This window comes from Lagopus leucura, unplaced genomic scaffold, assembly GCF_019238085.1.
Source record: "Lagopus leucura isolate 7727_CA_CO unplaced genomic scaffold, USGS_WTPT01 Super-Scaffold_100028, whole genome shotgun sequence".
Classification (NCBI taxonomy): domain Eukaryota; kingdom Metazoa; phylum Chordata; class Aves; order Galliformes; family Phasianidae; genus Lagopus; species Lagopus leucura.
The window spans coordinates 5,232,583-5,246,056 of NW_024962279.1; the positions used below are offsets into that span (position 1 = coordinate 5,232,583).

The 13,474-nt window shown below is 39.8% G+C and overlaps 1 protein-coding gene across 1 annotated transcript in view; it reads right to left on the bottom strand.

Annotated features, from left to right (window-relative positions):
* LOC122185261 (contactin-3-like) overlaps window positions 1-13,474 on the bottom strand; it is a 69,235-nt gene that overhangs the window by 13,967 nt on the left and 41,794 nt on the right. The window contains exons 6-9 of the mRNA XM_042880867.1: window positions 11,669-11,805; window positions 9,346-9,475; window positions 7,966-8,116; window positions 92-219 (exon numbers count right to left, since the gene is read on the bottom strand). Of these exons, the coding sequence (XP_042736801.1) occupies window positions 92-219; window positions 7,966-8,116; window positions 9,346-9,475; window positions 11,669-11,805 (546 nt within the window). The remainder of the gene's footprint in view (window positions 1-91; window positions 220-7,965; window positions 8,117-9,345; window positions 9,476-11,668; window positions 11,806-13,474) is intronic.

Here is a 13,474-nt window from a genome sequence, read left to right on the forward strand (position 1 = left end):
TCAAAGCGCAAATTCAGAATTCATCTAACTGCAGGCTTCTGTTGCAGTTTGCAGTTCAGTGTCAACCTGAGCCTCTTTCCAGCCCACCTACCTGTAACTACTAAGTTTGTCGTCCCACTGGCTGTTCCAAACTGGTTTGTTGCCACACAAGTGTAGCTTCCAGCATCAACTTTGGTCACATTGGTTATTCTTAGTCCTCCATCCTTTAATAATGTGATTCTAAAAAAATTACAAAGATATTTTGGAAGTTACAGCATTGTTTTGTTGACAAAATGTCTGAATACTCATTTTGTTACAGTGGTATATCAAACTGCATCAATTTGCAACATGGCATTTGAAAGTTTTGATGGTATACACTGACTATATGCATGGAAAAAAACAGGAACACTAAAAAAAAAAAATGTTAAGCAAAGGAGACTCAAAGGAGACTCACATTACTGATAGATATGCAAGAAATCCAACATCCCAATAGTAGAGCTGAGATCCTAGACAACAGCAGGACCTAAAGGCAAGGATAATTTTAATTCCCTGTTTCTGGTCCTCTCATTTGTCATATCCTTATGTGCAGAACCTTCAACCAGCTCTTCCCTGAGATAACCTGGAGCTGCACACAGACCTGTACAACTGTACATAACTGTTCAGAATAACTGGGGAAAAAAAGGTAAGCAACAGTTTCCTGATACATCAGTCCATTTCAAAGGCATCAAATGAATCATAGTGATGCTACACTGCCAATCTCCTCGGCAGCTTAGCTAGCAGGCTGTTTGGAAATGCCCCAGACACCTCACAACCAGCTAAAGAGAATCTACAGAGCAGCAAACAACTTTAATACTGGAGGCAAACCTCTAACCACATTAGTTGGCGAGTCATACGCAGTTGTCAAAGCACACATCATCTGAGAAGGCAGCAATGTCCTGGAACTTAATACTGCTATCTTCCCTTTTCCAGAAGAGTCACGAGGGTTTTGTCTTCTCGCTTGCACGTACTCCAGCATTAACCTGCTTCTTTATTCAGTACAAAATTAAATACACATCCCTGCCATTCCTTTTATGTTTAATATACACGAGGGAAATTAGTATCAATAACTTGTCCCAACTGAGATTCGGTTCTCTATAAGAAGCAGATTAAGTCTTCAGTATTAGTGGGAATTGGGAGCATTTCCTTCTCAAAACTTGCCCCAGGCTCGGGGTAAGCAGGATGCTCAACTGAACACACAAGTTCTTTGTTCTGCCATTCACACACTGTACCTAACAGCTCCGCATAAGCAGTGCTGGGGGTGAAGCTGTGAAGCTGACCAAGGACAAGGAGAGCTTCCAGCTGCCGTGCTGGGCAGCTGGAACTGCAGGCAGGCACAGCTGGGGCACACCTTACGTGGCCGAAAGCAAGTTGGCCCTTAAAGGACATATGCTTCAGTGAACTGCACTGTCATTAACCATTTATACTGGCTTATGTTATAAATAATACAACATGATGATGGCATTATTTCTTTAAGCAATGCACTGAACCCATTTTTCAGAGAATAATGATGGTGGTGAATAAGGACAGCTTAAACCAACTCTCAGACTGATGGCTTCGGTGATTTTGTCCTCAACCTTTGGCTTCCCTGATCCTCCAAAACCATCTTCACCAACCACAGAGCGCAGCAGTGGGATTTCACTGTGCCTCTGTAGTTCTGCTGCTTTCCCTTAATAGCAGGTTCACCTCATCACCAGGCCACATGGAGACTGCATTTCCAATGTCTGAAAGCAGAGCAGTCTGGATTCCTTCCACTGCTTCACTGACAGTACAAAGCTCTTTGCAATGAAAAGCACTATAAAATTAAGCTCAGCTTTTAATTGTTTCTCTTAATTATTTTGATTTTTTTGTGTGTGTTTTCTTTAAAAATGTGCTCTGACACTCAATATTGTGGTACCTGAGATATGCTTCTTTTGGGCAAAATCAATCATGAATTATGACTTAAAGCAAGCTAAGGAGTTTTCAGACTTCCCACCTATTGGTTTATCCTACAATGGCATGTGTTGCATCACCTATTTTGAAGCAGTTCTCAGCAGAAAAGCTGCAAAAACAAACAAAAACCCAACAGCAATGACAAAGTCTTAGATCAAACAAACTATAAATAGGACTGGGTATGGAATAGAAAATGTCTATTGTTTAATTAAAATGAAAGGAAAACACATTTTTACAGTGCTCTGAGCCATCTCAAAGCCTCGCTCATCTAAACCAATGAAGCAAGAGGCTTATTAAAACCAAGACATAGTTTAGAATCAAATTTTTTTTTCAGAATGAAGAACAACCACCACCCAACAAATCAATTCTTGAAGAAAACTGACTGTCAAAATCTTTATGGCAAATTAGAAAGAGCAACTCTTTACTTTTTCAATTACAGAGCAGTAAATACAGCTCAGCTTATGTAAATGCAACACCTAGCAATAGCTCTACCACTTTCTGCTGAAAAATTAGACAAATTGACGTGTGTTTAGTACACCTAAAGTTATGAGATATTCACACTCTATGGAAAAACAGACTGTGGCAGCCCGCTGCCAGGAAGAGATCCAGATTTCTAACACAGACCAATGATACACCTTTGAGAGTTCTCTGTATCTGCAGGAGTTCTCCCAATACATTTTGTTGGAGACCAGAAATTTTTAAAGTTAATTTCATTTTCCATGACCTGCAAACTTCTGATGAACCAACAGCAGAAACTTTAAGCCCCATAAAATAATGGGCTGAATAATGCTTTGGCACACGTGCATTAGCACAACTGGAGACTGACTCAAGGACCTATCTGCTCCTCAGATCAAAATGTGATTGACAAAAATGAAATCATTCTCTCTTGAGAAAAATTGTAGGAAATGAATCCTTGAGAAGAGTCTCTTCTCCAGCAGTCAAAAGGATGGCATAAAGAAATACCTATAAAAGCCAAATGTCCTAACTCATGCCCAGGTAGTCATGCTCTTTGATTGCTGTCAAAAGAATGGGAGTAGATTTCAGGGTTTCTGATTTGAGAGACAAAACTAGCAGAGTATTCCTATCCCACCTAAATTAGGAACATGGATTTAGCAATAAAGACCTTTCCAGCCAACTGAAGTTACAGCCTCCATTAATTCTGCCCAGTACCCCAGGTGTGTTTTACTCATCAGGTCATAACCAGCCATGCAGAAAGCCAGCTATGAAATGAGAACATATACTTCTAATACTGACATGTTATTTTACTACAGTTGCAGACTATACCATATTTCCAGTACTTTTAGACACTGAGAATAATATCACTGGGGATTAGAAGGCAAGCGATGCTCCAGGAAGCCAATCTGAAATCTGTTGACTTTCCTGTATGTTGCCTAAGAACATCCCAGCTGTTCTGCATTTGCTGTCCTCACTCCTGCTTGCTCAGACAACTGTGACTGCACTACACAGAGGCTTTCGTATATTACCCTTACTTGTTAAAACTGTGTTAAATGGAAATGTTGGTGCAGTATAACCACCCACCAATGAAGGCCAGCAGACGCCTCAGGATCCAGGATTCCAGCTCTTCCAATGCAAGGCTGCCACTTGAAGTTTTGTGCCATTAATGAAATCGTTAATGAATGTAAATTTGTTCATCTTCCATGGCAATGCTTTGCTACTAAAATAACAGACAGTTAAACTAAATCACTGCCTTTTTATATTTGTCAGATTATTCAGCAGAAAAGCCAAATATTTTAGACCCTTGGTGATCTGATAATAAATATAAACATATTACTTTCTAGTTCATAACTCCTCAGTACAAAGGATCAGTGAAAAGTGGGTCAAACCAGCTTTTTATATATCAAGCAAATTCCAACTAAATTAAATCAGATTACTTAACGAGAAAGCCAGCCAAAATCAGCTCCTATTGAAGCACTGGTAAGTAAATGCATTACTTTCCAGATCACAGCGTTTCAAACTGCAACACGAAATGAAGTACAAATGCTTAATTTGAAACCCATAACTGAACCTTGTACAGATTATGCAATATTTTATCAGGAATAGTACCTCATCTTTTCTTTCCCCCTGAACTTGACATCACTTCATCACAGTGAAAGATGCTAAAACTGGAAGGTGTTTTTGTTTTTTTTTTTTGAGGGACTTGCATTGGGATGTTTGCCAGTAAAGGTGAAGTCTGCAGTATCTTTTCATCTTGTTCTGCTCTTAGTATATTTACAAACATCTAGGAATACAGGTGGATGAGCTTATAGATGAAACACTGCTCGGCACCAACTCAAAATTTAATCTTTCTCCTGCCATATATTAGAGCAATAATATAAAAACATTCAATGAAATCTTCTAGATGGGTACCTAGGACCATATTTAGAACGCCTACTGTTTCTGATGGAGATAAGCTAGCACTGAGTGTATTTAACCTTGATTAAAATGTCTCATACTCTTTTTTGAAATACACATTAAGAAATAAAAGCTCATCCATCTGGAGGTGGGGACTTTCAACAGAGAAGATGGAAGGTTTCCCCTCCTGGAGATGCTGTGATCTCTGCTATCAGGAGAAGCTGCTCCACAATAATTTTGAGTAAAAACAACCAGGATGCAGCTTAACAACTGCAGATATTTTTAAAAGGCCATACAACAAGAAATGACTGGAAAGAACAGCTTAAGTAAACACAAGCTGCTTCTAGGCCAGTGATAACACAATCATAATATGGGGTAAAAACAGACCTGTGCCAGTTAATCACGGATTTCCACAATCAACACCTGATCTGGAAGCACTGAAGACATTCTTGCTAATTCCTGACTATCACACTCAGCACATCCACAATAATTTGTTCCACAGTTCCAAAACTGCATTTTGGAGGGGACTGCTCCCTGTTTTAGCACCCAGTTCATTTCATCCCCATTTTATGCCTTCACTTTTGCATACTCTACGCTGAACCACGTGCCTTAATTCTGTGTTCCACTGTTCTTTACTGTCTTGTTCTCTCTTTTCAAGATATACTTAATAATAATAATAAATAAATGGAATATTTTGCAAAACTAACAAGAAACAAGACTGTGTTCTTTAACAGAGCAATTTCTCAGTCCAAAGGCTCTCGAATCCATTTGACTTATACATTCTCCCCTCTACAAGATGTATGAGATTCAGCTCATTTAATTAAAATTTACTGAGTCATTATCCAAATCTCCTACATACTGAAAATGCAGCACCATTTAAAAATAAATTAGAAATACAAGCAATGTTGCCATCAAAATGAAAATCTTCCAGGCTTTACAGAAGTAATGTGATCAGTAACCCCAGTGAAACATAAATTCACACAGAACAAAACACTAGCAGTACTCTGAAGTAGCACTTGGCTGTACTGCAGCAGAGCACTGATGCAGTGTGCCTGGGGCTGTGGGGATGGGACTGTGCTGGCACACCCCCCAGAGGGGACAGGCTCCAACACCTGCATGGATGCACACAAAAACCAAAACATCCCACTGCCTGATGTTCAACAACCTGTTCTACACTTTGCTGAACAAACAAGTCCATTACACCACAGGCAAACCTACCAAACCAACAGCACCACGGTTCTCACTATTCACAGACAAATACACTGGGAAAACTGTACATGCACTTATCCCCATGGGCCACAAGAGCTGTACCCCCACAAGAACCACCTTCTGCAGAAGAAGCAAACAGCTCACCACACTTTCCTGAAGACTGCAATTACCCTGCTGGCTCTTCACAGGCAAACTCCAACCGACTCCATGTATTTCTCACAGAGTGCTCTATAAGAGAGACCAAACCACACTGCAGGTCTGAGAATCAAACACATTCAGGTCTGAGGATCAAACACATCAAGCTCGTTCTGCCTCTCCTGTAGGTAAAGCACATGCACCTCCATGCCCAGCATTATCCTTTCTGGAAAGTCAAAAGGCACCTTCTGCCCCAGCCCCCCACAGAACGCTCCATCAGAAACTTAGTTAATGGCTTAAAAATGTACAGCTAATTGGAAACTGAATGGGAAGAACTGTAGAACTGTGAGAAATTCGTGAATTGCAATTATTCATAGCAGACAGTAATGAACTATAGTGCTTTCTGCAAAGAATCACATTTCTCCTTTGCTCTGAAGGAAAGTGGACTCCATTTAGATTAATTCAGGAGCACTGTCTTGTTATTACGTTTCCTCTGTAAGCCATTTATATGTGCTGTCAGTAATACAGAGGGGCCGTATACACTTTGGGCTGTATTTTGGAAATATCTGCACTTTGCAGAACTAAATGGCGGAATTTGTGTTTCAAGAAATGCAAGCAGGCAGATGTATATTTGAATTTGTGTTCCAATAGTTGTAAGCAGGCAGCATTACGTCCGCTCAAAACAGTCAGGAACTGAACATCACTTTCTTCCACTGGTACAGGCACCACATCTGAAATCAAAGCAATTCAAAGCAGCCACAAAGATGGTGTCTATCCAGAAAGTTCCCAGAGTGCAACTCCTGGCCAGAACTCTTTGGACATATGTGGAGCCCTGCATGGTCCGTGCATATCTGACAGCTCTGAATATCCTTCTAATCAACACAGGTTATCTGCTGCTGACAGGCAGCTCCAACACAGCAGGAGCAGGAAGGCTACCTTCCTCTGCATTCCTTGAGGAACGATGCAAGGACAAAAGTGAGGAACGGAAAGAATGGAGAAGCTACGTGGAAAGAATCCTGTGCTGTGTATTTATTTGCACACTTACAAAAGTTAGAAAAACAACCACCAAGTATTGTCAAAAAGAGAGGGGCTTCACATAGTGTCAGCAAACACTGTGGCCATGCATCACAGACTTCCTTATGAATGTGATATGATGTCATTACAAGACAACAGGATGTCTCACGAAGAAAGAAAATCCAACAAGGGACTTATTTTGAATGAGACTCTGCTTACTTTCAGGCACACAGCCAGCTAGCAAGTCTGCACTACTGTTCAAGCTCTGTAATGACAGAAGCCTAATTTCCTGCCAAAACACCAACAACTGAACACATGAAGACTATTTATTGGGTGCCCTTCGAAGAAAGAGCTGTGGCTGCACAGACCAAGAAGACACAAGCATTCAAACTTACTGGGTACAAGGAGACCCCTCGAGCCATGCAATGGAGCCTCCAAAATTACTGATCTGATAACATCTTTCCAAATCAGAAACAGAAATTTTACACAGTGTTCTACAGAAACAGAATTGATTCTGGTAACAGCACCACAATTTTAGAAGTTACTTTCTGTTTTGTCCCATACATACCACTGATAACACAGACTCAGGACATACAGCACCCACCTGGGCACAGTGATGCAGGTTCCCTACCCTCAGCATTAAGTTAATTCACAATACTTGTACTATGAGAGGTTTTGCTGTCTCTTCCTAAAGCGCGTTACATGTCTGTCAATATTAGTCTGTCACTTTTCAGCTCACTGGTCTGGGCTCATCACGTAATTCTTGCAATTATAAAGTAAATCTTGAATATTTTCATATGGCTTTCTAATGCATCCACAGCTTTGAGCCATCTTTGTAATATTTTTTCCATAAAAGCCAACACAGTAGTTGAACAGAAAAAAAAATATCAATATATTAGAATGGTAAGAACGCGAATTCTGGTCCTCCCAATTATTAATCCTTGCCAAGTAGAAATCTATTTTTGTCTCTCAGACACATTATCACATGGCTGTAGTACACCTTGTTAGCAGTGCTTTCAGACCATTTTGTTGAAACTTTCCACCTTTTCTACCACTACTTTATTTTCTCAAATTTACATCAGACTGAAAGTAAAACCTGGCTCGTGATCTGAAAGAAAACGATATATATGCATTCTCAGTTCACACAACAACAAGCAAAAACCAACCACATCCTCTCACAAGACATTTCAGAGAGGTTCACAACTATATGGATCTACAGATGACGCTACTGAATTAAAAATTATTTTAGGAGTTGGTTTGTTTTTTTTTTTTTCAATTAAAACAAATAAACCAATATAGATTTGATACCTTTCATTTTCGTGTAGCTGCTCACCTCCCTTCTTCCAGGAACACCTGGCCTTGGGGGAAGCTTTTGGTTTGCATTCAAAGTCAACTGTGCTGCCAATCTGAACCTGAACCATTTTCTTCATTGGGTTCCTGGAAAAATCTGGAGCAGAAGCTGAAATAGGAGAGAAATACTGACACTGAAATAAAGCATCTTGAATTATATTAACGACACTACTATTTAGCACGTACGTGACACTTCTCAGCTTCCAAGCATAATTAAAAACACTGAATGAATTAGTTATTTCAACCAGATCTTCTGTTGGACAATTATGCATTTTTCTTCTTTATGCTGGTTAAAAAAAAAAAGTAGATGTTTCAATTTTGCAAAGAAGCACGCACCTAAGATCACATTGCCTTCACTGGAACTGAAGCTCACTGGATACAACATGCCTATCTTCACTACATCAAATTTGAGCTTACATGACTTGTCTAACTCCAGTCAGAGCAGTCAACATCAAGTCTCATTAACACTCAAGGAATGTGGTGGATTCTACTTTTGTGCCAAACTACAATGACAGATCACACATATTAAATGATAGAAAACTACAGCACAGCTCATTCTGTATGAGCACAAATTGTATGAACTAACAGTTAAAAACAGCACATGGCTTCTATCTGTAGCAACATGGAAGATCGAAAGGAAATTCAGGATTTTAGGAGAATGAGGCTGAGGGAGCAGTCTGCCTATCGAGTGTAACCTTATACAATATAAAGGGAGTAACTCATGCCCAAAAGCACTGCTCTTGTAGGCTTAGTTTTGATTTCAGTCTTTCTGTGTTGGAGGTAGAAATTACACAAGCATATCAATGCATATTGCAGTCTGCAAGTTCACTTTTTTCCTCAAGTAAATTGCTGCCATTTATTCTAGACTCCCACACACATCATTTGAATGACTGAGTGACAACTTCTTGTCCCCTCAATCAAGGAAGGCTGCCACAAGAGCAGCCCACTGCACTGCTCTCCTGGGAACACCAGAGGCACAGTGCAGAAGGTCAGTGCAGCTGACTGATGTGCCGAGCCAGGGCTGTGTCCAGACCCTTGAGAAGTCTTCATCTCCAGGCCTGTATCCAAGCCTCTGTGTCTGCTCTTTGCCTAATTAATTATTTATCTGTGTTCTGTTTTAAAGCAATGAATGATTGGACTGCAAATGCTCTGGAAACAGATGAGTAAACTCCTCTGCACTGCAGATAAAAAAGATAATAGGTTGACAAAAATGTTTAATTCAACAGCGTCTGAGGGAATTATAAAGCTGAAACCATGAGGAGGTGGAGTACTGGGCAGGTGGACGATGTGAGGAGAGGGAGAAGGAGGGCTGTGATTTAATAAAGGGAAAAATCTTACCTACAACCCTGAGCTCCGCACTCGAATGGATGACACCATGTTTATTTTCAGCTATGCACTGGTATCTGCCAGAATCTGTCAGATTTAGATTCGATATTGTAAGTGCACCATTTTCAATCTGGATCCTTCCCTGAATAGTAAGAGAAACACCTTTACTGATGATGTATTTCCCGTGAAAATTTTAAAATAAGTAAGAAATTCAAATAGGAGAGCATCAACGTGACAAACGGGGCAGACGTAACAGCATACACGTAAGAACAGTTCTAAAATAATTCATATGACAGCACTGAGATTTGGCAATACAGTGTATAAAATCAATTCTTCAAACTTGCCCAGTTTCACAGAGGCTTTTTATTCTCAAATACCCTCGCATTTCTCCAGAAATGTGGACATCATACTAGGAAGACGAGAGCATCCAAAACACACAGATGGCACTGGCATTTCACACTATTTAGAGATTTCACACTTGCCATTTGTTAATGAGCTCTCTGTGATACTACGCAGAAAAAATTCCAATAGTCATTAAATGGAAGACACATTTAAGTGCCTTACAGCTGACAAGGCTATGGAATGAAGAACAGGATGCTTCTCGACCTGATGCTTCCTGGAAAGCTCTATGAGTTACAGTGGGAAGCGACTGCTTTGGGATGGAGTGATAGGGATTGGTGACAAGGGGAACCACTGACAAAGACAAATCCAACAGCTTCTCCTTTGGGGAAAGAAGTAATAATGATCACAAGGACAAATGATTTTCACAAAAAACATTTTCTGCTTTTCTGGAGCAGCAGTGCCAAGCAGAGGTCCTGCGTAAGGCTCATCAGGCTTAATATAACAGTACTCACTCTGCCCTTTCTGCTATGGGCTCATACTCACAGCTGGTCCCAGTGAAGGGCAAATCCAGCTATCTCCATAAAGCCAACACAGCTCAGCCCCCTCTGTGACAGATCCATTCCCAGTTAAGTGCAAGTTAGACAAAGCACAAAACAGTCCCTGAAAGTAACAAGCTTTAATCTCCACATCTTGATCCTATTTCCAGCATCCTGAGCTCCTGTTGTTCTTCCTCCTTACAAAAGATTCATTTATGGGGAAGGGAAGTTAAGTGGAATAACCACAGCAGGAGATTTTTGTGGAGCAGACCCAGCATGAAGGAGGATTATCACAGGAGCTGAAGACAAATGATCACGATACACAAAGAACTCTTCTTCTGCTGTCTCCCTGGTGCCCGCCTTCAGTGAGTTAGCCCTACAGTGCACAGCCCTCAAGCATTTCCACAGTCATGCTTATTCCCTTACATCATGCCTTCAAGGCTTGACACCAGTGCTCCAAGCTGGAGAACTGGGAAATCTGAATGAGAAAAGGTATTTTTGTACTTATGAGGTTAAAAAGCACATTACCTCAGTGACTCCATATAATTTAGTAACAGCGCTCTTAAATCACCAATATATTTTGTACTCCATCACCGAACTTGCCCACAAAACAATACCATTCCTGTTAGTGTGCATGCAACTATAACACCCTGAATGCTACAAATTGTTTTTCAGTGCTCAGGTCATTTTCCATAGCCATCCACTGAACTCACTCGAGCAATCCTTTCTTCAACTCTGGGTGCCAATGCTGTGCGCGGAATTTGAGCAGTCCTGACAGCAGTGGCCAAGGGCAAAATGCCCTCCTGCTACAGGCTACTGCCCCTAGTTTACATTCCCAATAACCTGCATTCAGCAGTTTTCTCAGTGCACAGTGAGAACTGAAATCGATACGGGTACCCGGTGGTTTTCTGCACTTCTGATCTGGCAGACCTGCTAACTACATTTTTCCTTGTCACCAAATGCATGACTTTCCATTAGGTTAACAACAGAATTAAAACAAATACCGATGTTACACTACTCTTTATCTTTCAAACACCGCAATTTTTGCCATCTTTTCCTCGAGAAGTTTGCAAATGCTTTCTTATTACCTTTAACAAAATTTGAATAGCAAATGTAAGACAATCATTTAAATTCTTTATCTCTCATTTACAGTTGTTAATCTATAATTTTAATTAACTTCCTTTTCCAGCCTTTCTTTATATAATTACTTCCATGGTTCTACCATTGCTCTTTAATATCCTTTTAGCTGAGTTATGTTTGTACAATATAATTTGTCCTTGTGTTTCAGATATTGCAGCTTTAGATGTTTCTATCTGGATGCTCCCGATGAACAAACATGGAAAAGTATACACAATCTCGACTATCTGGACTATTTACATGGACTTTCTGAATTCTCACTGCTACATGAGGCAGTGCTAATTTTGTATACCATTGTGCTCTTCAGAAATGAATATTACCTCTACTGACAGCTGGTCTCCATTCTTCAGCCATCTATATGATGGTTTCGGCTTGCCACTTGCTCTGCAATCCCAGTATAAGGTATCCTCCACGGAAATTTCAGTATCTTTTATCATCTGGATCCAGTGTGGTTTTGCTGCAGATGAAATATGTATCAACAAGGAAGACCCTAAAAAGTTGTTGTACCACCAGAGTCTCTCATTGGTTCTGCTTCAAGTCACTAATGAAAGAAATTACTCACTGTTCCTTCTAAATATTTTTATTGCAAGTAGTAAAACAAAAGGAAATTGAGATGATATATCACTAAAGCTGAACTAGTCGAACCAATATTAAAATCACTAATTCAGGAGTACAATCAACACAAATTTAAAAGTGAGGTGAATGTAAGGCAAAGACATTAGCAGGATTATTGGAATTAAATAATTGATGCAGCCAAACCATCAAATTAATGCTGAAGAGAATCTAAGGATCTCTGCTTCTGGATAATCTAAGCATATTACAATGAGGCTAAGGCTATACTTTTGTTCCTGCAAACAACAGCAAAAGCCAAATAATGTGCATGAGAGGCAGCCATGCAGGTAAATATTTACAACAATATTTGCTTTTAGCAATACTTCGGCTACTAAATTGAAAGCATCAACTTCTAAAACATAATAGATATTTGACATTTAATCCTTTATTTCCTTAAGTACAGACACGAACATTCTCAAATCAAAACAAAACAGGACAACACAGTGATATAAGAAAACATCAGTATTTTACAGATGAGTGATGGAAGCACCTTAGGTCAGATTAATTCCTGTTGCACTTCCTACTACAACAGCGTTATAGCAGCAATTAATTCAGACTAGGGAAATTAATGAGTCGCCTGTGGTCACAAAGGAAGTCTGCAGCACAGCTGAGAGCTGAACCTATTCCACTGCCAAAGGAACAAGACCAGCAGATCATCATTTGGATGAGGACTGGGATTCATTTCACTAAAAAACATTTGTTCATATAAATTCTCTCTCCTTATTTTCAGAACAGCAGTAAGATCTCAACACAGTCACATACTGTACTGAACTTCTTGACTCAAAGGATTAACACTATTTATGAATAATAGTCAGGATTATCTTCTCACAGAAAACTGTACTACATTTGTATTCATGTAGATACTAACTTAGGAGGCTTTGGAATTCGACCAGTATTTGCTGACAGTGAAACCTCCTGATACTCCTTTTGTTTTGCAGTTATCTTATGCCACATGAGCATTAATACCTTGCACTGATTTTGAGGTTCATGTATTTTTTACACTGTCTTTATCAAGGTCAGTTGTAGAAGACAGGATAACCTGATCTTCGTGTCAGACAGACATACTACGCCTATTTTACTGATATTCATGTTGGTTAAATATTGAAAGCTAACATTGCTACACTGGAGTTTAAAAATAGGAAAATGAAGAGCCACTGTTTTATCTCACACTGCCACTAGGAGTACTTGTCCCACATGTGTCAAGGGAACGAAAACTCAAGCTTCCACATCAGCACACCTTCTGCACTTTGCATACCTAAATATTTATGCAACAAGCAACAGTACTTGAATTATTGAAGGATCCATACATGTGCAATATTTCACATCTGCTGAATATCTCCACTTGAATGTAGGTTAACTGTAGTCTATTTTCAAGTTCACGATCTTCAATTCAATTTCATTAGAGAAAAGAACACTGACTACACTGTAAATTTGCATTTAAGGACTTATTGTATCAGATAGTCTCCATAGGAGGGCACTCCTAGTTCTCCAGGGTGTATATGATAGAAGAATGG